The sequence below is a fragment of the Juglans microcarpa x Juglans regia genome, chromosome 3D (genome assembly GCF_004785595.1).
Source record: "Juglans microcarpa x Juglans regia isolate MS1-56 chromosome 3D, Jm3101_v1.0, whole genome shotgun sequence".
Lineage (NCBI taxonomy): Eukaryota > Viridiplantae > Streptophyta > Magnoliopsida > Fagales > Juglandaceae > Juglans > Juglans microcarpa x Juglans regia.
Window position 1 is genome coordinate 16,954,947 of NC_054598.1, and position 27,555 is coordinate 16,982,501.

Consider the following 27,555-nt stretch of genomic DNA (forward strand, 5'->3'; position numbering starts at 1 on the left):
TAGACATGGAGGAGTTAGGCGTGGAAGGGGACTTAGGGCAAAGCCAGGGGTCGAGATGGAGTAGATAAGAACCTTGGGAGCATCAAAATGAAAATACCATCATTTCAAGGTAGAACTGACCCTGAAGTTTATTTGGAGTGGGAGAAAAGAATGGAGTTGGTGTTTGATTGTCATAATTACTCCGAGGAGAAGAAGGTGAAGTTGGCGGTAATTGAGTTCACTGATTATGCCAGTATTTGGTGGGATCAATTAGTGACCAATAGGAGGAGGAATCTTGAGAGGCCTGTAGAAACTTGGAGAGAGTTGAAAGCTATCATGAAGCGGAGATTTGTACCTAGGCACTACTATAGAGACCTCCACCAAAAATTACAAAATCTTACATAAGGGTCTAGGAGTGTAGAGGATTACTATAAGGAGATGAAGGTGGCTATGATTCGGGCTAATGTAGTGGAGGATCGGGAGGCCACGATGACAAAATTTTTGAGTGGGTTGAATAGGGAGATAGCCAATGTAGTTGAGTTGCAACATTATGTGGAGGTAGAGGACATGGTACACATGGCTATGAAGGTGGAGAGGAAGTTGAAAATAAAGGGTACATCAAGGTATACATTCGTTTCTAGTACTCCTTGGAAACAAAAGTGGGACAAAAATGATCAAGCTGTAACAAAGAGGAAGACCGAACTACCTAAGGGAAAAGATGAGGGTGAGGCTGAAACCTCAAGAAAAATTGAGAATGAGTTGGAAAACAATTGTGAGGCCGAGAGTTCAAAAAAAGAGGAGAGTGAAAGAAAAAAAGAGAGTGAAAATGAAAAATATAGTGAGATGAAAAGAGAGAATGAGGCCGAAACATCAAGAGAAAGAGAGAGTGAAAAAGAAAATATAGAGGTGGCTGAGAGTCAAGAAAAAAGAATGGTGCCACAAGAGGAAAAAGAAAGAGAGATTGCAAAGAGAAACAGAGAGACAAAAGTGAGTTTTTATGCTAAGGCAAACTTTTATACTAACAAATTTAACAACTCTTTACCTAGTGTTGTTGTTTCTTTTTTGCAGGGATATGAGGTCATGATTCCTAGCGGCGTGTTTTGTGGATTGCCACCTATTAGGGAGATAAAGCATTACATTGATTTTGTGCCAGGTGTGACAATTCCTAACCGACCTTTCCTTGAAGAACATGAGTTTTTTACACACTTGAAGGGACAAGGTATGTCGTTGACTATAATGCATGCTAAGTGGGAGGACTGTATTGAGACTTTTCCTCATGTATTCAAATACACACAAGGTATGGAAAATTTTATGGTTGATGCTTTAGCAAGAAGGTACGTCCTTATCTTCATTTTAGATGTAAAATTGTTGAGACTTGAATATAATAAGGAATTGCATGCTAATGATGATGACTTTGCTAGTGTGTATGGAACATGTGAAAAAGCATCGTTTGGTAAGTTCTATAAATTAGATTGGTACTTGTTTAGAGGGAATAGATTTTGTGTGCCAACTAGTTTTATGCTTAAGTTGCTTGTGTGTGATAGACATGGTGGTTTGTTGGGTAACTTTGGTGTAAGGAAGACTTTCAATATGTTGCATGAACGTTTGTGGGAGTATCATTTGCCATTCACTGATGTATTGCATGAATGTTTGTGGAAATATCATTTGTCATTCATTAACGTGTTGCATGAACATTTGTGGAAGTATTACTTGCCATTCATTAAGTTTGCATATAATTGGAGTGGTGTAAGAAAAACTTCAGGTGTGTTTCATGAACGTTTGTCGGAGTATCATTTGCCATTCATTGAATTGCTACATGGACATTTGCAGGAGTATCATTTGCCTTTATTAGAGTGTGCATATAAAACCTTGCATACTACTATTTCTTATTCTCCATTTGAGGTTGTTTATGGTTTTAATCCACTTACTCATTTACCTTTGATGTCTTTGCTTGTTGATGATAGGAGTAGCTTGGATGAACATTTTCAATTTCTTGAGAAAATTAATGAAAATACACGTGAAGTAGATCTTTCAAGTAAGTATCAAGTTTTTGCTATTTTCAAAGTTACTAACATTTTTCCTTTTGATCCAGGTGGAGATTCGAGGTCGAATCCTTTTGAGGATAGGGGGAATGATGGGAACCAAGGTTGGCCTAGTCTTAATGATCATTAGCAAATTCCAGATGGGCCAATTACAAGATCAAGGGCCAAGAAGATCAAGGAAGCAATGCACGGATTGGTGCAATCCACTTGAGATTAAGCTAGCAAGAGCCCAACACTCAAGATGGGCTTGAAAGAAGGAGAACCAGCTTTGATCCACTTGATTCGAGCTGTGGAAGACATGATTTAGAGATAGGGCCTATTGTTATTGGAGACTTAAATTTGGTTAAATGATTTATTTTATTAGTTTAGAATAAGTGGGCTTGAAGATGCCTGACCCACACGTCTTATTTTCAATGAACTAGGGTTTTCAAGAAGGCCTTGTATTTTGGCCAAGGGCTTATTTGGAAAGTTACTTTTTATGAATTAGGGTTTTAAGAGGTACTGTAGCGTTACTGTAGCCGCGGGTACTGTAGCACGACACTGTTCATCAGGGGCATTTTGGGTAAAAAGGGGCTTTATTTTGGCTAGGGTTTTAATTAGGTTTAGTTTAAATACTCCTTGTAGCCTCATTTGAAGGCTAGACAATATTGAATTTTATTTGTGAGTTGAGTTTTCTCCTCTTGTTCTTGATTGAACTCTTGAACTTATCAAAGGTAAATCACAACATTTGTGGCGTTCCTCCTTTGTAATCTGGGTTCTTGAGACGGGTTCTTCAACGGGTCTAGATTTTAATATAATCTAGGTTCTTGAAACGGGTTCTCATCGGGTCTAGATTCTCCATCCTTGACTTGATTTTTGGCTTTCTTGGGGAGTTTTCAAATTGATTGTGGGTTCAAGGGAATTCATTCCCACGGGTTCATATCAAGGACACACTAGCTAAGGGAGAAACCAAATCCCTTCAAAACACGAACAAGAAACTACTAATTCACCCGATCATACGCCTTCTCCATATTAATTTTACAAATCACATTCCCACCATGAACTTTTTTATCCAAACCAGTGACCAATTCTTGTGCAATGAAGATATTATAAAATATACAACGATTGCTAACAAAAGTTGATTGAGCCAATGAGATTAACTTACTTAAAATAGGAGGCATATGATTCACCATAACCTTTGAGAAAATCTTATAAACCACACAACATAAGTACTAAATTCAATAGTGAAACAATCCGGCTTATCCACTTTAGGAATATGTACTAAATTCGTAGCACCATAGAAAGTGGGTAAACGATAGCCATTAAAGAATTCAATAGTTGCCTGCCATTATTTGTGAATCTGGAAAATGTGGATTGGTGGCCTATTTTAGTGATTCTCATCTCTTTAGCATATAAAAATTGCTAGGGACTAGCAATAAGCAAGTTAGGGGGTGTGATGAGTGCACGAAAGTGCACTCTAAATACCCTATTATTGGACTAAAATGCAAAAATGTTAATAGAAATTATTGAAATTAATGTGTATTCTTGAATTGAGTTTCTATTTACTTTGAGATACTCCTAAGCAGATTTTTATGTTTAATTTCAGAGTCTATAAAAGAGCAAGTACAAACTCATCCAAATTCAGAGAACTTTCAAGTGGGAATATGAGATACCAAGTTGTCTCTAATAAGGATTTCAAAATTCAAACTCCTGAAGCAAGTACATGACTACCAAGTTGAGTTCTAAAATTTAGGCCATTTTGTGTGCGGGAATATGAAGAAATTAGGATTTCTTTCCTTCCTTATTTAAGCATATCATTAGTACGAAATTGGAGAACTGAGAAGAGGAGAGACAGCTTAGTTTGAAAGAGGAAGATTTGATATTAATTTCCATGGCCACCGTTTGTTTTATTTTTTTCTTGAGATTTTTGTTGTCCATTATATTTATGGGTAACTAAATTCTCAAGTAGGGCTAGGGATGAACTTGCACATTAGATGGTGATATGAACCCGCGAGAATGAAATCTCTTGAACCCACAATCAATTTCAAAACTCTCCAAGAAAGCCAAATTCAAGTCAATGGATGGAAAACCTAGACCCGATGAGAACTCTTTTCAAGAACCTAGATTATATCAAAATCTAGACCCATTGAAGAACCCGTCTCAAGAACCTAGATTACAAAGGAGGAACGCCACAAAGGTTGTGATTTACCTTTGATAAGTTCAAGAGTTTCAATCAAGAACAAGAAGAGAAAACTTAACTCACAAATAAAATTCAATATTGTCTAACCTTCAAATAAGGCTACAAGGAGTATTTAACCTAAACCTAAATAAAACCCTAGCCAAAATAAAGCCCATTTTTAACCCAAAAAGCCCCTGATGAACAGAGTCAAGTGGCTACAGTACGACTGCAATAACACTACAATACCTCTTGAAACCCTAATTCCTAAAAAGTAACTTTCCAAATAAGCACATGGCCAAAATACAAGGCCTTCTCGAAAACCCTAGTTCATTAAAAGTAAGACGTGTGGGCCAGGCATCTTTAAGCCCACTTATTCTAAACTAATAAAATAAATCATTTAACCAAATTGGAAGTCTCCAATAACAATAGGCCCTATCTCAAAGTCTTGTCTTCCACAGTTTGAATCAAGTGGATCAAAGCTGGTTCTTCTTCTTTCAGACCCATCTTCAGTGTTGAGCTGTTGCTAGCTTCATCCCAAGTGGATTGCACCAATCCGTGCATTCCTTCCTTGATCTTCTTGGCCCTTGATCTTGTAATTGGTCCATCTGGATCTTGCAAATGATCTTTGAGAATAGGCCCACCTTGGTTTCCATCATTCCCCATCTGCTCAAAAGGATTCGACCTCGAATCTTCACCTACATCAAAAGTAGAAAAATCATAAACATTGAAAGTAGCAAAAACATTATTATACTCACCTGGAAGATTTATATGCGTTGTCATTAATTTTCTCAAGAACTTGGAAAGGTCCATCTCCTCGAGGATGCAACTTTGTCCTTCTTTGGGCTGGGTGATGCAAACCAAGGAGCTGGACATGCTGATCATAAAAGTGGGAATGATGCTGAATTTGCACAAGACGCTTTGTCATTTCCTAGTGGCCCAATTACAAGACTTAGTGCCAAACATTTCAAGGAAGCACTAAATGGGCTAATCCAAGAGAATTGGGCTGATTCTAAAATGACCAAGATGGGCTCAAAAAATATTCAAGACTTAGTCCATGTCATCAAGGCAATTGAAGAGGCTAATTAGCACGTAGAAATATGATGAATGGTCTGTCCATTAAAGGACGTGAATTTGTTAAGTTTCAAGAATATTAAATAGGTGAATGAACTTGGTCTTGCCTGGGTACCTGAAATACATTGAATTTAGTCATTTAGTCATTTCTTGCTCCCTCAAGTCATTTGGTTCTAAGATAAGTTTGTCTATCTTTTATTTTCGTTCTATTTCCTGTTCATTGCTGAAAAAAAAAAAAGAAAAAAAAAGACATTAAAAAAAAAAAAAAAAAAAGGTGCACGATTCCATTAAGAAAACTTCTTCCTTTCAATCTTGTATCTCACCTTATTCAAGTACTTGAACTTTTGATGAGTTTTGGTTGTTTATTTTCTGAATTGATGCTGGATTATTTTGAATGAGTTTCTTGAAGTTCGATTAACAACTAAAGAAGACACAGAAAAGTAGAATAAGGCAAGAGTGTGTGAGACCATATGAAGGTAAAAGCCGTTTAGAGTGAAAACACGAGTGAGTGCAAGTGTATCAATTCTTGAGTGAAACACGTGAGGGAGTGCTTGTGAGGATTCTAACTTTGTTTGTAGATTTTAAAACATGTCTAATAATCAGGAAGAAGACACAACCGAAGGGTTGGACAGGGTAGAAGCGGAAACTCCTAGGGGCCAGCAACATGACATCCACAATAGGCAGCATGGTGGGCGTGGTCCGTGGCGGAATGTTGATGGAGAGGCGGAGTCGGAGGAGTTTGATGAGCAATATTTGAATCGAGGCAGGATTGAGCGTGGGTATAGAAATAGAGAAGCTAGGATGGGTATGCCTAGGAGGGATAACGATTTAGGAAATATAAAGATTAAAATCCCATCTTTTCAAGGTAAAAATGATCCTGAAGTTTATTTGGAGTGGGAAACTAAAATGGAGATGGTTTTTGATTGTCACAACTACTCAGAGATAAAGAAGGTTAAGTTGGCTGCAATTGAATTTATCGATTATGCCATTGTGTGGTGAGATCAATTAGTGATTAATAGGAGGATGAATAGAGAGCCACCCGTGGACACTTGGGAGGAAATGAAAATGCTTAAGAGGAAGCGTTTTGTACCCAGCCACTATTATAGGGGATTGTATCAAAAATTACAGAGGTTAATTCAAGGATCTAAGAGTGTGGATGAGTATTACAAGGAGATGGAGGTAGCTATAATCCGGGCTAATGTAGAAGAGGACCGGGAAGCCACCATGCCTAGGTTTTTGCACGGTTTAAATCGTGAGATTGCGGATATGGTGCATCAAGCCATAAAGGTGGAGGAACAGTTCAAACAAAAGGGATTGGCTAGGAGGGGACTGCCTATGGCTACAACCAGCTCGTGGAAGACAACTCCAAAAAGGGACGAGCAGCAACAAAATAAGTCAAAATTTGAATCCTCTAAGAATGCCAAATTAGAGACCGCCACTACTTCAGGTACAATCGAGACTTCAAGTTCTAAAATACGTGATATTAAGTGTTTTAAATGTCAGGGGCGCGGACATATAGCCAGCCAGTGTGTAAACAAGAGAGTGATGGTGATAAATGCCCAAGGAGAGCTTGAGTCAGAAAATGAGGAAGAAGTAGATAATGATGATATGCCATCTATGGAGGATGCTGACGATGAGCAAAATGCTGTGGTTGGAGATTTATTGGTTGCAAGGCGAGTTCTCAATGTGCAGGTTAAGGAGGAAGAAAGTAACCAAAGGGAGAACTTGTTTCATACTCGGTGCTTTGTAAATAACAAAGTATGCAGTGTCATTTTCAATGGTGGGAGTTGCACAAATGTAGCCAGCACTTATTTGGTGGAGAAATTGGCTTTAACTACCTTGAAACATCCTCAACCTTACCGGCTTCAGTGGTTGAATGAATGTGGGGAAATCAAGGTGACAAGACAAGTGTTGGTGGCATTATCCATTGGCAAATATGAGGATGAGGTGCTTTGTGAAGTGGTTCCTATGCACGCATGCCATTTACTATTGGGAAGACCATGGCAGTATGATCTGAGGGTTACGCATGATGGATTCACAAATAAGTATTCCTTCACTCTTAGTAGGCAACCTATTATTACTCTTGTGCCATTAACTCCAAAACAGGTCAGGGAGGACCAATTAAAGTTACAAAGTTCGAATGAAAAAAAAAAAAGGAAAAGGAAAGGAAAGCCAAAACTGAAAAAAAAGACTTTCAAAAAAAAGGAGAGAAAAACATTGATCAGAATGAAAAAGAAAGAGAGACGATTTCGGCTATTGTGAGAGCAAGAGAGGAAAAATTCAATTACATTGCAAAAAATAGTGAGATCAAGAGAGCATTATTTTCACACCAGCCCCTTATTGTACTCATGTACAAGGAGGCTCTTTTATGTACTAATGATGTCGTCGGTGCTTTGCCGAGCAATATTGTTTCTCTTTTGCCGGAGTTTGAAGATGTCCTTCCTGAAGAGGTACCTTATGGTTTACCTCCAATCCGAGGGATTGAACATCAAATTGATTTCATACCTGGTGCATCAATTCCAAACCGACCTGCTTATAGGAGTAATCCCGAGGAGACCAAGGAACTTCAGAGGCAAGTAAGTGAATTATTGGAGAAGGGGTTTGTCCGTGAAAGTATGAGTCCTTGTGCGGTTCCGGTGCTGTTAGTTCCTAAGAAGGATGGAACATGGAGGATGTGTGTTGACTGCCGGGCCATGAACAACATAACGGTAAAGTATCGTCATCCCATTCCTAGACTAGATGATATGCTGGATGAATTGCATGGTTCTTGTGTCTTTACAAAAATTGATCTTAAGAGTGGATATCATCAGATTAGGATGAAAGAAGGTGATGAATGAAAAACTGCTTTTAAGACTAAATATGGTTTGTATGAGTGGTTAGTGATGCCTTTCGGTTTAACTAATGCTCCGAGCACATTTATGCGTTTGATGAACCATGTTTTGCGAGCATTTATTGGCAGATTTGTAGTTGTGTATTTTGATGATATCCTGATCTATAGCAAAAATTTGGAAGAACATGTAATGCATTTGAAATCTGTTTTGGAAATTCTAAGGAAAGAAAGGTTGTTAGCCAACCTCAAAAAGTGCACCTTTTGCACGGATAAGCTTGTGTTTCTCGGTTTTGTTGTTAGTAAAAGAGGAAGTGAGGTGGATGAGGAAAAAGGTGAAGGCAATCCAAGAGTGGTCAACGCCTACAACAGTCAGCCAAGTGAGGAGTTTCCAAGGCTTAGCTAGCTTCTATAGACGGTTTGTGCGTGATTTTAGTAGCTTAGCCACCCCTCTTATTGAAGTCATCAAGAAAAATGTGCCGTTTAAGTGGGGAAAAGAACAAGAAAAGGCATTTAGTCTGATCAAAGAAAAGTTAACTAATGCGCCTTTACTTGTTTTACCTAACTTTGCTAAAACTTTTGAAATTGAGTGTGATGCTTCAGGCATAGGTATTGGAGCTGTTTTGATGCAAGAAGGCCGTCCAATTGCTTATTTCAGTGAAAAGTTGATTGGGCAGCCCTAAATTACCCTACTTATGATAAGGAGATGTATGCCTTGGTGAGGGCTTTGGAAAATTGGCAACACTATCTTTGGCCAAAGGAGTTTGCGATTCACATAGATCATGAGTCTTTGAAGCATTTGAAAGGACAGCAAAGGTTGAACAAACGCCACGCCAAGTGGGTGGAATTCATTGAAACATTTCCGTATGTGATCAGATATATAAGCAAGGTAAGGAAAATGTGGTGGCTGATGCATTGTCCCGAAGGTATGCCTTACTTTCCATTTTAGATACAAAAATGCTTGGCTTTGAATACATTAAGGAATTGTATGCTCAAGATTCTGATTTGGTGATGTGTTCAATGCATGTGAAAAAATGGCGTTTGCCAATAGGTATGATGGATTTTTGTTTCGGGAAAATAAACTGTGTTTGCCAATATGTTCTTTACGCAAATTGCTTGTGAGAGAAGCTCATGGTCGTGGTTTGATGGGTCATTTTGGTGTAGCTAAGACTTTAGGAATTTTGCATGAACTTTGCCAATACCTAGTGAACCTTGGTGTATCACGTGTAAACAGGCTAAGTCTAAGTTGAGACCCCATGGTTTTGTACCCCTTTGCCAATCCCTAGTGAACCTTAGACTGATATTTCTATGGATTTTGTTTTAAGTTTACCTAGGACTAAGAGGGGGAGAGATTCAGTTTTTGTGGTGGTAGATAGATTTTCCAAGATGGCACACTTCATTGCATGTCATAAAACTGATGATGCATCACATATAGCTGATTTGTTCTTCAAAGAAATTGTTAGGTTACATGGTATGCCTAAGACCATTGTTTCTGATAGGGATGCAAAGTTTTTGAGTTAGTTTTGGAAGACTTTGTGGGGAAAGCTGGGAACTAAGTTGTTGTCTTCTACTACTTGTCATCCACAAACGGATGGCCAAACTGAAGTAGTAAATAGAACTTTGTCGTCTTTGTTGCGTGCTATCATTAAAAAGAACTTGAAAGCATGGGAAGATTGTTTGCCACATGTTGAATTTGCTTACAATAGAAGTATACATTCTGCAACTAAGTTTTCACCATTTGAAATTGTTTATGGCTTTAACCCATTGTCACCTTTGGATTTAACTTCTTTACCTTTGAGTGAATGTGTGAACTTAGATGGCAAAAAGAAGGCAGAATTTGTAAAGATGATTCATGAAAAGGCACGGCTGAACATTGAAAGGAGGACTAAACAATATGTCCATCAAGCCAACAAGGGACGCAAGAAGGTAGTGTTTCAACCAGGAGATTGGGTTTGGTTGCACTTAAGGAAGGACTGTTTTCCAGAGAAACGGCGTTCAAAACTCCTACCTCGGGGTGACGGGGCATTTCAAGTAGTAGAACGCATCAATGATAATGCCTACAAGCTTGACTTACCAGGTGAGTATGGTGTCAGTGCAAGCTTTAATGTTGCTGATTTGTCTCCTTCTGATGTAGGTGATGATTTGAGGACAAATCCTTCTCAAGAGGGGCAGAATGATGCAAACCAAGGAGCTGGACATGCTGATCATACAAGTGGGAATGGAGCTGAATTTGCACAAGACCCTTTGTCACTTCCTAGTGGCCCAATTACAAGACTTAGAGCCAAACGTTTCAAGGACTAAATGGGCTAATCCAAGAGAATTGGGCTGATTCTAAAAAGACCAAGATTGATAGGAACCAAGGCGGGCCTACTCTTAAAGATCCTTTGCAAATTCCAGATGGGCCAATTACAAGATCAAGGGCCAAGAAGATCAAGGAAGCAATGCAAGGATTGGTGCAATCCACTTGGGATGAAGCCAGCAAGAGCCCAACACTGAAGACGGGTCTGAAAGAAGAAGAACCAGCTTTGATCCACTTTATTCATGCTGAGGAAGACATGACTTAGAGATACGGCCTATTGTTATTGGAGGCTTCTAATTTGGTTAAATGATTTATTTTACTAGTTTAGAATAAGTGGGATTGAAAATGCTTGGCTCACATGTCTTATTTCTTATGAACTATGTTTTTTGGGAAGGCCTTGTATTTTGGCCAAGGGCTTATTTGGAAAGTTACATTTTAGGAACTAGGGTTTCATCAATTTATTGTTGGGGTTACTGTAGCCGCGGGTACTGTAGACGGTACTGTTCATCAAGGGTAATTTTGGGAAAAAGGGGCTTTATTTCGGCTAGGGTTTTGATTAGGTTTGGGTTTAAAAACTCTTTGTAGCCTCATTTGAGAGATTAGACAATATTGAATTTTATTTGTGAGTTGAGTTTTCTCCTCTTGTTCTTGATTGAACTCTTGAACTTATCAAAGGTAAATCACAACCTTTGTGGCGTTCCTCCTTTGTAATCTGGGTTCTTGAGACGGGTTCTTCATCGGGTCTAGATTTTAATATAATCTAGGTTCTTGAAACGGGTTCTCATCGGGTCTAGATTCTCCATCCTTGACTTGATTTTTTGGCTTTCTTGGGAGTTTTCAAATTGATTGTGGGTTCAAGGGAATTCATTCCCACGGGTTCATATCATTTGGTATCAGAGCCAGGTTTCCAATCAGGTCTTATTCTATCTTTTATTTCTTGCATATTTAATTCTAAGGCTTCATTGTTCTAGGATTGATTACAAAAAAAAAAAAAAAAAATAGTGGTGGTTAGCAGACTTCTTCACTATTGTTAGGGTTGCTGAAAATCATTGTTCTAGGGTTTGTGTTGGCTGAAATCTCTTGTTCTAGGGGCTGCCGTATATCACTTGCCCAAGGGTTTCTGAGTTATTGTTAGGGTTTTCTCAACTGCTTATTCTTGTTTGTGATCAAATCAGTTGGTGAAAGGAAAAGAAAAGAAAAGAAAAGAAAAGAAAGGAAAAAAAAAAAAAAAAAAAATTCGAGGATTTTTTTCTTGAGCCTTATCATCAAAGGGGGTGATTCTAGTTGGTATCTTGTCTTATTGTTAACTGTTTCATTCGTATAATTTCCTTGATTCACGTGCCATTTTTTTCATTCCTTCCGTGTTTCTCTTGTTCTTGTTTCTTGGACCTGATTACTAGTTGGGATAAAACAAAGTTGCTTTGTCTTGATTGAGTCAATTAGCTCTTAAAGAACTGGAGTGGGAAAACTCTTGAGGTAAAAGGCAAGAGAGTGTGAGACTATTATCGAAAAAAGCCAATTAAGAGTGAAACACGAGTGGAGTGTCATTATTCGAGTGTAAACACGTGAGGGAGTGTGTGAGGTTTATTTTTTTTTTTTCCCACTAACATTCTTTTGTGTAGTGCCTGATAATGTCTCATCGGAGTAGCGCATCACCAAGGGGGAGAGCAGATAACTCATCCTTTGTGTTGCAAGCCATGCAACAACTGTTTGAGCGGTTGAACTTGGTGTTGGGTGAAGTGAGGGATAGGATGGATCATCAAGAAGCAGCGATTAGAAATCTACAAGGTGGGATGGACAGGAGGCGACGTGAGCATAGAGTTGAAAATCAGTATGAGAATGAAGGAGATGGTGAGGATGAGGAAGACTTAGCATCTGACGTTGGGTCGGGTAGAAATAGAAGAGTTAGGCATGAAAGAGGATTTGAGGGGAATCTAAGGGGTCGGGATGGTGTAGATGGAGACCTTGGTAGCATCAAAATGAAAATACCACCTTTCCAAGGTAGAACTGACCCTGAGGTTTATCTAGAGTGGGAGAAAAAAATAGAGTTGGTGTTTGATTGCCATAATTACTCTGAGGAGAAGAAAGTGAAGTTGGCGGTAATTGAATTCACTGATTATGCTATTATTTGGTGGGATCAATTAGTGACCAATAGGAGGAGGAATTATGAGAGGCCTATAGAGACATGGGGAGAGTTGAAAGCTCTCATGAGGCGGAGATTTGTTCCTAGCCATTACTATAGAGACCTTTACCAGAAATTACAAAATCTTACACAGGGGTCTAGGAGTGTAGAGGATTACCATAAGGAGATGGAGGTGGCGATGATTCGGGCTAATGTAGAGGAGGACCGAGAGGCCACCATGGCTAGATTTTTGAGTGGGTTAAATAGGGACATAGCCAATGTAATTGAATTACAACATTATGTGGAGATAGAGGACATGGTGCACATGGCTATGAAGGTGGAGAGACAATTAAAGAGAAAAGGGACAGCAAGGTACACTTCGGTTTTTAGCACTACTTGGAAATCAAAATGGGATAGGAATGATCCAGGTGAAGCAAAGAGAAAGACTGAACAACCTAAGGGAAAAGATGAGGGAACTAGCAACAAACCCAAGGTAGAATCCCAACCTTCACGGAATAGAGATATCAAATGTTTTAAGTGTTTGGGTTCAGGGCACATTGCTTCTCAATGTCCAAATACGAGGGTGATGATTATGCGTGACAATGGAGAGGTGATGACTGAGAGTGAGGATGATAGTGATGAGGTGCCCGAGTTGGATGATGCTAGTGATGATGATGGAGTGGTATACCCTGTGACAGGTGAGTCTCTTGTTGCCAGGCGTGCTCTTAATGCACACATTAAGGTGGATGATGCAGAGCAACAGAGAGAGAACATTTTCCATACTAGATGCCATGTCAACAATAAGGTATGTAGTATGATCATTGATGGAGGGAGTTGTACTAATGTGGCTAGCACTACTTTGGTTGAGAAATTGAATTTACCAACCTTAAAACACTCTAGACCATACAAATTGCAGTGGTTGAATGATTGTGGAGAGGCTAGGGTGGATAAACAAGTGTTAGTTACTTTTTCTATTGGGAAGTATCAGGATGAGGTGCTTTGTGATGTTGTGCCTATGCATGCGGGCCATATTTTGTTGGGGAGGCCATGGCAGTATGATAGGAGGGTGACACATGATGGGTTCAAGAACATGTACAGCTTTGAAAAGGAGGGCAAAACAATTAAGCTTGCTCCTTTAACTCCAAGCCAGGTCTATGAGGACCAATTGAAATTGAAAAGTGAGGTTGCTCAAAAAAGAAAAGGTGAAAATGAGAGTGATCAGAAGAGAAAGAGTGAAAATGAGAGTGATCAAAAAAGGAAGAGTGAAAAAGAGATTGAGCAAAAAAGAAAGAGTGAGAGTGAAAAAGAGCATAAAAGAAAGAGTGAAAAAGAAAGTAGAGAGGTGGCTGAGAGTAAAGAAAAAAGAGTAGAGCCACTAGAGAAAAAAGAAAGAGAGTCTTCTGAGAGAAAAGGAAAGGCAAAAGTGAGTTTCTATGCAAGAGAGAGTGAGGTTAAGAGGGCTTTCTTCGCAGATCGCCCTATGATTTTTCTTGTCTATAAAGAGTCTTATCTTACTCTTGATGAAACTAACCAGTTTCTTCCTAGTTTGGCTGTTTCTTTGTTGCAGGAGTTCGAGGATGTATTCCCGGATGAGATGCCAAATGAGTTGCCACCCATTAGAGGCATTGAGCACCAGATTGATTTTGTGCCCGGGGCTGCTATTCCAAACCGACCAGCCTATAGGAGTAATCCAGAGGAGACAAAGGAGCTTCAGAGGCAAGTTGAGGATTTGATGAGCAGGGGGTACGTGAGGGAGAGCATGAGCCCTTGTGCTGTACCAGTGCTACTGGTGCCAAAGAAGGATGGGACGTGGAGGATGTGCATTGATTGCAGGGCAGTCAACAATATCACGGTAAAGTATCGCCATCCTATTCCTAGATTGGATGATATGCTTGATGAATTGCATGGCTCATGCATTTTCAGTAAAATTGATCTTAAAAGTGGGTACCATCAAATTAGAATGAAAGAGGGTGATGAATGGAAAACTGCTTTTAAGACTAAATATGGGCTTTATGAATGGTTGGTTATGCCATTTGGACTTACAAATGCGCCCAGTACTTTCATGAGATTAATGAACCATGTCCTACGTGCATTCATAGGCAAGTTTGTGGTTTTGTACTTTGATGATATCTTAGTGTACAGCAAGAACTTGAATGAACATATTGACCATTTGAGATATGTGTTTGATGTGTTGAGATGTGAAAAGTTGTATGCTAATTTCAAGAAATGTGCCTTTTGCATGGAAAAAGTTGTTTTTCTTGGTTATGTTGTTAGTACGAAGGGTATTGAGGTGGATGAAGAGAAAGTCAAGGCCATCAAGGAGTGGCCAACGCCAAAAAGCATCACTGAGGTAAGAAGCTTTCATGGCTTAGCAAGCTTTTATCGGCGTTTTGTTAAAGACTTCAGCACCATTACTGCACCACTCACTGAGGTAATTAAAAAGAATGTTGGGTTTCATTGGGGGGCTAATCAAGAGAATGCTTTTGCCACTATTAAAGAAAGGTTGTGCTCTGCACCTGTGTTAGCATTACCTGATTTTAACAAAGCTTTTGAGATTGAATGTGATGCCTCAGGAATTGGGATTGCAGCCGTTTTGATGCAAGATAGGCGTCCCATAGCCTTCTTCAGTGAAAAGTTAAGTGGGGCATCCCTGAACTACCCTACTTATGACAAAGAGCTTTACGCTCTTGTTCGTGCATTAGAGACTTGGCAGCACTACCTATGGCCAAGGGAATTTGTGATCCACACCGATCATGAATCATTGAAGCATCTCAAGGGTCAAGGTAAGTTGAATAAAAGGCATGCTAGATGGATGGAATACATTGAGACATTTCCCTATGTCATCCGTTACAAGCAAGGTAAGGAGAACATTGTTGCTGATGCTCTATCCCGGAGGAGTAGTTTGGATGGACAAAAGAAGGCGGAGTTAGTGAAGTCACTTCATGAGAGGGTACGGCTTCAAATTGCCCAAAAGAATGAAAGGGTTGCGTCCCAAGCCAATAAAGGACGAAGGCGTGTCATCTTTGAACCAGGAGATTGGGTTTGGGTTCACATGCGCAAAGAAAGATTCCCAGCCCATAGAAGGACTAAGTTACATCCTCGAGGAGATGGACCTTTCCAAATTCTTGAGAAAATTAATGACAATGCATATAAAGTGGATCTTCCAGGTGAGTATAAAGTTTCTGCAACTTTCAATGTTTCTGATCTTTCTCCTTTTGATGTAGGTGAAGATTCGAGGTCGAATCCTTTTGAGGAGAGGGGGAATGATAGGAACCAAGGCGGGCCTACTCTTAAAGATCCTTTGCATGTTCCAGATGGGCCAATTACAAGATCAAGGGCCAAGAAGATCAAGGAAGCAATGCAAGGATTGGTGCAATCCACTTGGGATGAAGCCAGCAAGAGCCCAACACTGAAGACGGGTCTGAAAGAAGAAGAACCAGCTTTGATCCACTTTATTCATGCTGAGGAAGTCATGACTTAGAGATACGGCCTATTGTTATTGGAGGCTTCTAATTTGGTTAAATGATTTATTTTACTAGTTTAGAATAAGTGGGATTGAAAATGCTTGGCTCACATGTCTTATTTCTTATGAACTATGTTTTTTGGGAAGGCCTTGTATTTTGGCCAAGGGCTTATTTGGAAAGTTACATTTTAGGAACTAGGGTTTCATCAATTTATTGTTGGGGTTACTGTAGCCGCGGGTACTGTAGCCGGTACTGTTCATCAAGGGTAATTTTGGGAAAAAGGGGCTTTATTTCGGCTAGGGTTTTGATTAGGTTTGGGTTTAAAAACTCTTTGTAGCCTCATTTGAGAGATTAGACAATATTGAATTTTATTTGTGAGTTGAGTTTTCTCCTCTTGTTCTTGATTGAACTCTTGAACTTATCAAAGGTAAATCACAACCTTTGTGGCGTTCCTCCTTTGTAATCTGGGTTCTTGAGCCGGGTTCTTCATCGGGTCTAGATTTTAATATAATCTAGGTTCTTGAAACGGGTTCTCATCGGGTCTAGATTCTCCATCCTTGACTTGATTTTTTGGCTTTCTTGGGGAGTTTTCAAATTGATTGTGGGTTCAAGGGAATTCATTACCACGGGTTCATATCAAAGATGGGCTCAAATAACATTCAAGACATAGTCCATGTCATCAAGGCAATTGAAGAGGCTAATTAGCACGTAGAAATATGATGAATGGTCTGTCCATTAAAGGACATGAATTTGTTAAGTTTCAAGAATATTAAGTAGGTGAATGAACTTGGTCTTGCCTGGGTACCTGAAATACATTGAATGTAGTCATTTCTGGCTGCCTCTAGAAGTCCAAGAGGCCTAAAAATCGTGGGACTTGTTATGTTAATATTTGTGTTGCTTTTAAAGCTGTAGTTATGACTTTTCCTATTCTTGGAGGCTTGTTCAAAGTATATAGAGGGGTTATTTCGAGTTTTAATATCAGATTTGAAATTTCAAAAGCTTATTTGTCTTTGTGAGGTCTTGTGTTCCTCTTGGTTCTTCAAAGAACTCTTTGAACTTATCAAGTTAATCTTGTGGCGTTCAAGCTCCAAACTTATCACCTCGATTCTGATTTCTTGGTGTGGCGTTTTCAATCCTTCATAGTCTTGGTTTTCATCTAGTTGGGTGACTGGTCAAGGCTCAACAAATCTTGTCAATACGATCTTGGGGTTCCAAGCCATCATTGTTATCGGGTTTCATCACAATTGTTGGTGGAGTTCATATCACTGGGAATCTTTCTTTGCGCATATGAACTCAAACCCAATCTCCTGGTTCAAAGATGACACGCCTTCGCGCTTTATTGGCCTTTCATTCTTTTGGTGATGCAAACCACGGAGCCGGACATGCTGATCATATGAGTGGGAATGTAGCTGAATTTGCACTAGAACCTTTGTCACTTCCTAGTGGCCCAATTACAAGACTTAGAGTCAAACGTTTCGAGGAAGGAAAAATGGGCTAATCCATGAGTGGCCAACGCCTACAACAATCAGCCAAGTGAGTTGGAGGCTTAGCTAGCTTCTACAGACGGTTTGTTCGTGATTTTAGTAGCTTAGCCGCCCCTCTCACTGAAGTCATCAAGAAAAATATGCCGTTTAAGTGGGGGAAAAAACAAGAAGAGGCATTTAGTCTGATCAAAGAAAAGTTAACTAATGCACCTGATGGGAACCAAGGTGGGTCTAGTCTTAAAGATCATTTGCAAATTCCAGATGGGCCAATTACAAGATCAAGGGCCAAGAAAATCAAGGAAGCAATGCGCGGATTGGAGCAATCCACTTGGGATATGAAGCTACCAAGAGCCCAACACTCAAGATGGGCTTGAAAGAAGGAGAACCAGCTTTTATCCACTTGATTCAAGCTGTGGAAGACATGACTTAGAGATAGAGCCTATTGTTATTGGCGACTTCCAATTTGGTTAAATGATTTATTTTACTAGTTTAGAATAAGTGGGCTTGAAGATGCCTGGCCCGCACGCCTTATTTTTAATAAACTAGGGTTTTCGAGAAGGCCTTGTATTTTGGCCAAGGGCTTATTTGGAAAGTAACTTTTTAGGAATTAGGGTTTCAAGATGTATTGTAGCGTTACTGTAGACGCGGTACTGTAGCGTGACACTGTTCATCAGGGCATTTTGGTTAAAAAGGGGCTTCATTTTGGGTAGGGTTTTAAATAGGTTTTCCATCCATTGACTTGAATTTGGCTTTCTTGGAGAGTTTTCAAATTGATTGTGGGTTCAAGGGAGTTCATTACCGCGGGTTCATATTAGCATGTTTGCTTGTTTTACCTAACTTTGCTAAAACTTTTGAAATTGAGTGTGATGCTTTAGGAATAGGTATTAGAGATGTTTTGATACATGAAGGCCATCCAATAGCTTATTTCAGCGAAAAGTTGAGTGGGGCAGCCCTAAATTACCCCACTTATGATAAGGAGATGTATACCTTGGTGAGGGTTTTGGAAAATTGGCAACACTATCTATGGCCAAAGGAATTTGTGATTCACACAGATCATGAATCTTTGAAGCATTTGAAATGACAGCAAAGGTTGAACAAACGCCATGCTAGGTGGGTGGAATTCATTGAAACATTTCCTTATGTGATCAGATAAAAGCAAGGTAAGGAAAATGTTGTAGTTGATACATTGTCCCGAAGGTATGCTTTACTTTCCATTTTGGATACAAAAATGCTTAGATTTGAACACATTAAGGATTTGTATGTTCAAGACTCTGATTTTGGTGATGTGTTCAAAGCATGTGAAAAAGTGGTGTTTGGTAAGTTTTATAGGCATGATGGATTTTTGTTTCGGAAAATAAACTGTGTGCCTATCTGTTCTTTGCGTGAATTGCTTGTGAGAGAAGCTCATGGTGGTGGTTTGATGGGTCATTTTGGTGTAGCTAAGACTTTAGGAATTTTGCATGAACATTTTTTTTGGCCTCATATGAAACGTGATGTGGAAAGAATCTGTGAGAAGTGTATCACGTGTAAACAGGCTAAGTCTAAGTTGAAAGCCCATGGTTTGTACACCCCTTTGCCAATACCTAGTGAACCTTGGACTAATATTTTTTATACCACCAAGCCCTCTCGAATGAGTTCTACTATAGAAGCTTTCAACGTACACCCGGGGACAAATCTTTCACTCACTGAGAAGTGAAAACCTATGACTAGATCGTCCTGAAGACGGATGCGACGGGAAGAAGTGGCATTTGGAAGTGTTGCTGACTTAACATTTAGGTTTTGGCATAACAAAGCTTGCACTGTCTTTTCGCACTTAGGCGCACAGCGTGCCATTGGTAATGATTCTACTACGGTGCCACAAATTCGCAAAGGATTTTGTTTTAGGTTTACCTAGGACTAAGAGGGGGAAAGATTCAGTTTTTGTGGTGGTAGATAGATTCTCCAAGATGGCACACTTCATTGGATGTCATAAAACTGATGATGCATCACATATAGCTGATTGGTTCTTCAAAGAAATTGTTAGGATACATGGTATGCATTGTTTCTGATAGAGATGTGAAGTTTTTGAGTTACTTTTGGAAGACTTTGTGGGGAAAGTTGGGAACTAAGTTGTTGTTGTTGTCTACTACTTGTCATCCACAAACGGATGGACAAACTGAAGTAGTGAATAGAACTTTGTCTTCTTTGTTGCGTGCTATCATTGAAAAGAACTTGAAAACATGGGAAGATTGTTTGCCACATTTTGAATTTGCTTACAATAGAAGTATACATTCTGCAACTAAGTTTTCACCATTTGAAATTGTTTATGGCTTTAACCCATTGTCACCTTTGGATTTAACCTCTTTACCGTTGAGTGAACGTGTGAACTTAGATGGCAAAAAGAAGGCAGAATTTGTGAAGATGATTCATGAAAAGGCACGGCTGAACATTGAAAGGAGGACTAAATGGGCTAATCAAACATGGGACCCAAGAAGGTAGTGTTTCAACTAGGAGATTGGGTCCGGCTGCGCTTAAGGAAGGACCGTTTTCCAAAGAAACGACGTTCAAAACTCCCACCTCGGGGTGACGGACCATTTCAACTAGTGGGACGCATCAATGATAATGCCTACAAGCTTGACTTACCAGGTGAGTATGGTGTCAGTGCAAGTGGGAATGTAGGTGATGATTTGAGGACAAATCCTTCCCAAGAGGGGGAGAATGATGCAAACCAAGGAGCCGGACATGCTGATCATACAAGTGGGAATGTAGCTGAATTTGCACAAGACCCTTTGTCACTTCCTAGTGGCCCAATTACAAGACTTAGAGTCAAACGTTTCAAGGAAGCACTAAATGGGCTAATCCAAGAGAATTGGGCTGATTCCAAAAAGACCAAGATGGGCTAAAATAATAATCAAGGCATGTTATCAAAGCAATTGAAGAGGCTACTTAGCAAGCAGAAACATGATGCATGGTCTGACCATTAAAGGAAGTGAATTTGTTGAGTTTCGAGGATATTAAATAGGAGAATGAACAATGTCTTTAGCTGGGTATGTTAAATACATTGAATCTAGTCATTTAGTTATTTTTGTCTGCCTCTAGAAGTCCAAGAGGCCCAAAAAAATATGGGGCATGTTTATGTTAATATTTGTGTTGTTTTTAAAGCTGTAGTTATGACTTTTCCTATTCTTGGAAGGTTGTTCCAAGTATATAGAAGGGCATTTCGAGTTTTATTATCAGATTTGGAATTTCAAAAGCTTATTGTCTATGTGAGGTCTTGTGTTCCTCTTGGTTCTTCAAAGAACTCTTTGAACTTATCAAGTTAATCTTGTGGCGTTCAAGCTCCAAACTTATCACCTTGATTCAGGAGAGACTCTTAAGATTTCTTGGTGTGGCGTTTCAATCCTTCGTAGTCTTGGTTTTCATCTAGTTGGGTGACTGGTCAAGGCTCAACAAATCTTGTCTATACGATCTTGGGGTTCCAAGCCATCATTGTTATTGGGTTTAATCACAGTTGTTGGTGGAGTTCATATCATTTGGGCAATTTGAAGTCGTACCCTCTCATAAAGTGACTTCAGCAACTCTGCCTTCTTTTGTCCATCGAAGCTACTCCTGCCATCAATAGGTAAAGGCATCAAATCCAAAGGAGTAAGTAGATTAAATCCATAAACAATTTGAAAAGGAGAATACGAAGTAGTAGTATACATGGTCCTATTATATGCAAACTCTATAAATGGCAAACAATCCTCCCAGGTTTTTAAATTCTTCTGAACAACAGTGCGTAAAAGCTAAGTTAAAGTCCTATTAACAACTTCAATCTGACCATCAGTCAGTGGATGACAAATGATACCAAATGACATGAACCCACGGGAGTGAAATCCCTTGAACCTACAATCAATTTGAAAACTCTCCAAGAAAGCCAAATTCAAGTCAATGGATGGAAAAACCTAGACCCGATGAGAACTCGTTTCAAGAACCTAGATTATATCAAAGTCTAGACCCGTTGAAGAACTCATCTCAAGCACCTAGATTACAAAGGAGGAACGCCACAAAGGTTGTGATTTACCTTTAATAAGTTCAAGAGTTCAATCAAGGACAAGAGGAAAAACCTCGACTCACAAATAACATTCAATATTGTCTAACTTTCAAATGAGGCTACAAGGAGTATTTAAACTTAACCTAATTAAAACCCTAGCCAAAATAAAGTCCCTTTTTACCCAAAATAAAGTTCCATATTTATGCAAGGGATTCCCGACGCTTTTCCAATTGAGTTAGTCACTTTGTTTCACTTTAATTTGTATTTAAAATTAATCTTTGTTTTCCCATTAATAATTTAATCTTTTTCTTTAGTTTCTTTGTTCTTTCTACAATTGTTTTAATTTGTCTCTCCGTGGAATCGACACTCCAAAACTGTGCTACAACTACCCCATTATTCTTTGGGCGTAATCAACACTCACATGAAAGAACCTAGTATTCGCATCATGCTCCTTCAACCATTGAATGCGCGATTTCTGTGTCCATAAGATCTCCTCTCTATCTAACCACTTTGATTTTCAGCCCTCTCAGAATATTTTTCGGCGACCTCACTCTCCAAGCTTACCAATTGATCGTCCACCAATTGTAACTTCTTTTCTGCACGCCCAAAAGTTGAGACATTCCACAATTTAAGAGCAAGCTTGAGCTTATATAAATTTCTAGCAACCCATTTCAAAGCATTACAATTCATATGAGAATTCCACACTCTCTTTACTAAAAGGAAGGAAATCATCATGATATGCCCACATTCTTTGGAACCAAAACTGGCTTGGGCTTGAAAAACTACCATACTGCTGCAATTCAGTGCACATAAGACTATGATCAAAGGAAGTGCGAGGAAGATACTTCATTTCAACATGCTGGAATCTATTTACAAACGATGGATTAACAAGAACTCTATCCAGTCTAGCCCAAATTTAGATCATTGCACCAGGAAAATTTAGATCCCTCAAAAGGAATCAGCAAACCACAATCATGAATAAGATTATTAAAATCCTGTTTCACCCTAGCAGCCCGATGAACACCCGCCACCTTTTCATTATCATCTCAAATAATATTAAAATCCCCTGCTAAAAACCAAGGCCTTTCTTCACAATCAAAACTCCTAATATCATTCCACAAGTCCAACCACATTCGCCTATAACAGCTGGCATAGACAAATGTAACAAATATTTTGTCATTACCAAGCAAAAACCAACCCGATAAAAGTTGATTCGTAAAAAAACCTGCTGAAAAATGTATATCCTCATCCCAAAGCAGCCAACTTTTACCACCCTCTTCTAAATTAGAAACAAAATTTTGGAACTTCAATCTTCGTGCCTAAAATTTCAGATTATTGTCATCTAAGAAAGGCTCCATAATAGCAACAATAAGTGGTTTAAAATTCTTCATAATACGAGACAAATGATTTTGAGAAGTACGCACACCTCTAATATTCCATGTAAGGATATTAAACATAATTAAAGGTATTTTTTGGAGCGAGCGGTGACTCCACGTATCACCCCAGGCTTCCTTTTTTTGGATTCCAAAATTTCTCTAATTGTGATTCCCATCTCCGGATCAAAAGCATAGTCCTTTCTGGCAATGTTTTTAGCCTCCAACAGGCATTCAGAATCGGACATGACAACAACATTTTGCCTCTTACTTATATTTAATTCCTCTTCATTTTCTTGGTCCATTTCATCAATAACATGTTGCGCAACACATCCCAATTCGTATTCCAAAATTTCATCCACCATTTTTAAAGAACTACGTGGAGAATGCTGATTAACAGCCAGATTCAAGTAAGTCTCACGAGAAGTAACATTTTCCTCTAGCTCCTCAACAGGTTTCTCAACTACATGCACTTCAGATAATACCAAAGGACTCTGCCTATTATCCTTTTCTATATTCCTCAAAATCCCTTCTTTAGAGAAATAAAAAACCCCATCATTTTCCTTACAAACATTCTTCCTCTCCTTAATCTTATTAAGAATCACTTCTCTTCATTTCTTCCAGATCTCTTCCTGATCCACTTCAAGTTTCTCAATTTGATGCCACACCATCCTTGATTTTTTTTTTTTTCTGTTTCACTATTTCCTCTCCTTCCTTGATTTCTTTCCTTTGCAGTAAACAATTTTTATCATTATGCCCTAGAATATGACATTTATGACAAAATGCAGGCAAGGTCTCAAAGATGACCTCCTGATATTGGCTTCCAGGTTCACCTGGGGTCCCCTTGTAATTTCCATCCCGCAAAGATTGCGAAACACACACAGTGGCATTATCTCTCCTAAAAAATCTTCCATAACCACCGGTAAGAATTTTCAACATAGATATGTGATAGAAATTTGGGGGTAATCCCAGTAAAACTATCCACACTAGGGCATTCACAAGTTTAATATTTTCATCAAAATCAGGAGACCAATGAAAAATTTGATGAGGCATATGTTCAATGTCGAAGAATTCCCTTGCCATAGCCATGCAAAAATCCTTTGCATTTGTCAATTGAACCAGCACATTGGTCAATTTTCTCATCCTGCCCACCACAAGTTGCATCTTCAAGCACCATCTCTGTTTGATGAACTTTCGAATCAGATCAAGAGAGGGTCTTTTTTGCAAGAACTTCAGAATGACCATGAAACGAAACGGAGAGGCAGAACGATCGATCTCCTCCTTTGTGAAGTTAAAGAACATTTCACCATCCTTAAAGTTTGGGTGATGCATAGAGATATCGACTTCAAAGGTTTTGGGGACTCTAGGGACTCCACCACAATAACAGCGAACAGACGGCATCCCACCATCGCCTGAGGAGGGTCCAGAGTTGGATTGGGGGGGGGGGGGGGGGGGGAGGGGGAGGGGGGGATCCCCTTGAGCAGCCATGCGGCTACCCACACGCAAGAGGCGAAAAGAAACCAGATGGGTGAGGGATTGGTCTCTGAGTCGCGTAAAGAAAAGCATCGTCCAGTTTTCTTCTTCTGACCTTGCCTCTATCACAAGCGCTACTAAGCCAAATCCTTTACGATACTACTTTCTCCATTAGCTCGAGGCCCTTTACATTGCACTAGCTCTCTACGAAAGGGAACAAGATCTGCTCTTGTAGCAGAGCCTTTCCTGGCTCGTTGGCCCTTTTCAATGTTGAGAGAGAGAGCACTTAAAAGGTCATGAGGATCAAGAAGGGCTTCTTGGAGATGACAGAGACGAAGAGCGATTCTCGTTTTTTCAGTTCAGTTTCACCATCAAGAACGCAATCACAAATGGAAATCCCCAATATAATTGTTCCTCTGTGAAAAAAACCAGCATAGACGCCCAAGACCCTTAGTAGTCTGATCGACAGATCTTGGCATTGTGAAGGGTCTGGTTTTGTTCGTGGGAGCCTGTTGAGGCAATCGAGCACTTTGAGCTTGTCCTTGATGGACTTGACGTCCTCGAAGAATTTCGCTCAAAAGAGTTCTTGATGTTGCTTTTCGGCTGGTAGAATCAAGTAGTAGAAACTACCACAGTGTGATTTCAAGAATCACAGCAAGTAAACAGTCAACATACAGCAATAATTTTGACATGGACATTAATTTTGACATAAAAACTTTGACATAGGCAACATAGACATGTCCTAGAATATATTTTCATCTTTTAGACTTCTTATCACATGGTCATATCATTTGTTCTTGTCATAACACATCATGTCATTTTTGTCATTTCATAATATTTTCATATTGTGATCATTTCATATTGTGGTATATCATAGCATATCATAACACATCATAACATGGAGCTCAAATGCCTTACTCGTTTCATGATTCATATGAATGGATACCTCATGGCTCCCCTAAGCATGGTATGTTCCTCACCAGTTACCACATCAACCAACGATCCACTTGATTGAGATGACTATATCATAATATTAGCTTATCCATATACGGCAGTCCGCTTACTTCGCCTTCACCGTACGGCACCCACTAGGTTCAGGTGCAACCTCACTCCGATATCCTTTCTTTAAGGAACCATTCGAGGCCCGTTGACTATACTTCATCAACCAAGGGTCTCCATTCAACTTTAAACACTCCAAAGTGGACAAGGAGTTCCACTAGGGTACTTTTGACTCTTTTCTTTTGAAAACATAGACTTACATGCATGTGACATGAAGATATGATGTTACACTTGTCCATATTCGTGCAAATATCTACAAGCCGAAACATATACGATCCAAGTCATAATGTACATCTCACAATATGGCTTAAAAACATTTGAAATGCAATCATATTGATGAATACATGTAAACACACTTGAATCACACCCATCCAAACCCAAAATAGATTCGAATTCCCTTACTCTCATGCTTTTACACGTTCATAACTCAAAACAAGCATGCATAGCCCATATACATGTCAAAACCAAAACCCTAATCATGGCATTAATGAAATACACTTCAACAAACCATCATAAAAACATGGCATTTCATCTTCATATCAAAACCGAATATAAATACCACAACATAGCAAGATTCAACCAATGGAAAACAAACAAAAGTTCACAAAATATAAACAAGTGCTATCCAAAGTAAGTTGGAAGTTTACTTACGAAAATCCAAAGTATAAACTAGCAAAATCTGTAAAATACATGCAAGATATATTAGAAAACAACTAGAGAAATCCTAATCTCGAAATAAGAGTGATCGTGTGTACGTATCTAGGGTTTTCAAAAATGCTTTTCCATGAGAAACCCTAGAGTCCGAAACTCTTGAGGTTAAGAAATCGTAGCCTTCTTCTAAATGGTGGTTGTGGCCCTTAATCCCTCTACACTTTGTGTTCAAGAGCTTGAAACAAAGGATACTTTTGGGTCCTTCCTCTTCTTGAAGAAAAAACCCTAGTTTCTAAAGTGAGAATGTGTGCACATGTGGGAAACACCCTAAGTCCGAAACTTGGTGTTGTTTTTCCCTCTTGGTCATGTGTGTGTGTTTGTGTGTAAGAAATGATGGAATGGTTCTTACCTCCTCGTGCTTTCCTTCCTCTCGGATGGTGTGGGAGAAACCCTTATGATTCTCGAAACGGTGGAGAGAAATAGTGGTGTTTGGTTGGTGTGAAAGTGTAAGAACTTGGAGAGAAATGGTGAGTGCCGTAAATCCCTTAAAGGAAAATGAGAACTTGAGCCAAAAGACCTCCATCCCTTCTTGAAAATCCAAAGACCTTGTCTTGACAAAGAGCCTCTTCCCCTTCCTAAGGATGACCTTGGAAATCCAAAGGCCTCCCTCACATGTGGCGTGTAGCATCCACCAACCGAAACCCTATCTTCCCTCTTTGACCTTCTTCTTTTGTCTAGGCTCAATATATTTGGTGGCATAAGGGTCAAAGCACAAAACTCAAATGTATTTGGAACGCCATCTCACAGGCATGGTTGCCATGTGGCAAGTGAGTGAGTGTGTGTTGCATGTGTGGCCGAAACCCTAGCTTCTCCCTAGGTGATCCTTGGCTTTCCCAATGTGATCTTTGGCCATTCCTATAACGTCTCGATCCCGGAGGTCCGGAGAGTTAGCTCTCAATACCTAATATCAATTCCAATACCACAACTATAAAATCCAGAAAACTAAATAAAATATTAATTCATTTGCTCAACCCAAATATTCATGTTCCTTTATAGGGGTAACAAAGAAATTCTCAACAAAATAAATTAAAAACTCACTCCAAGACTCGAAAATATCCTTAACTCATCATATCAAAATAATCGAAAGTAATCAATTTACTAACTATGACTCTCTAATAAGCACTTGAACCCTCAGACACTCATTCCTCTGCGAACATCAAATCTCTCTAACACTATCTACTTTTGTTCTCCAACAGGACCATCAAGATCATCTGAAAAATATTTGGAGATAAAGGGTAAGTTATGAACAACTCAGTTAGCAGATAACATATACTAGTGTGCAAACATGAGCATTTACAAAGCTCAGAATGAAGAATAAAACATTTTTTTATTTTCAGAATGCAAAAACAGAATATGTTATAAAAAATATCAGAGCAAAAGTTCAAAAATATTCATAATCAAAATCCGTTTGGCATGGCATAAACTGAAATATCACATATTATCTTATCATATTAGACGGAGACCATGTTTAACCCCCGTGG

The 27,555-nt window shown here is 39.2% G+C and overlaps 1 protein-coding gene across 1 annotated transcript; it reads left to right on the forward strand.

Moving 5' to 3' along the window:
* Window positions 1–6,273: 6,273 nt before the first annotated feature.
* LOC121255093 lies at window positions 6,274–8,760 on the forward strand. The gene is made up of 3 exons (XM_041155380.1): window positions 6,274–7,356; window positions 7,608–8,076; window positions 8,381–8,760. Exons 1-3 carry the CDS (start codon window positions 6,274–6,276, stop codon window positions 8,758–8,760), a joined length of 1,932 nt encoding a protein of 643 aa, XP_041011314.1.
* Window positions 8,761–27,555: the final 18,795 nt, after the last annotated feature.

Excerpts from the sequence above, each read along its gene's own strand:
- LOC121255093 (XM_041155380.1), top strand. The coding sequence starts at position 6,274 with ATGAATAGAGAGCCACCCGTGGACACTTGGGAGGAAATGAAAATGCTT. Across the intron at positions 7,357-7,607 it reads TGCCATTAACTCCAAAACAG|GAGGCTCTTTTATGTACTAA; the intron begins GTCAGGGAGGAC and ends CTCATGTACAAG. Across the intron at positions 8,077-8,380 it reads TCAGATTAGGATGAAAGAAG|TAAAAGAGGAAGTGAGGTGG; the intron begins GTGATGAATGAA and ends TTTTGTTGTTAG.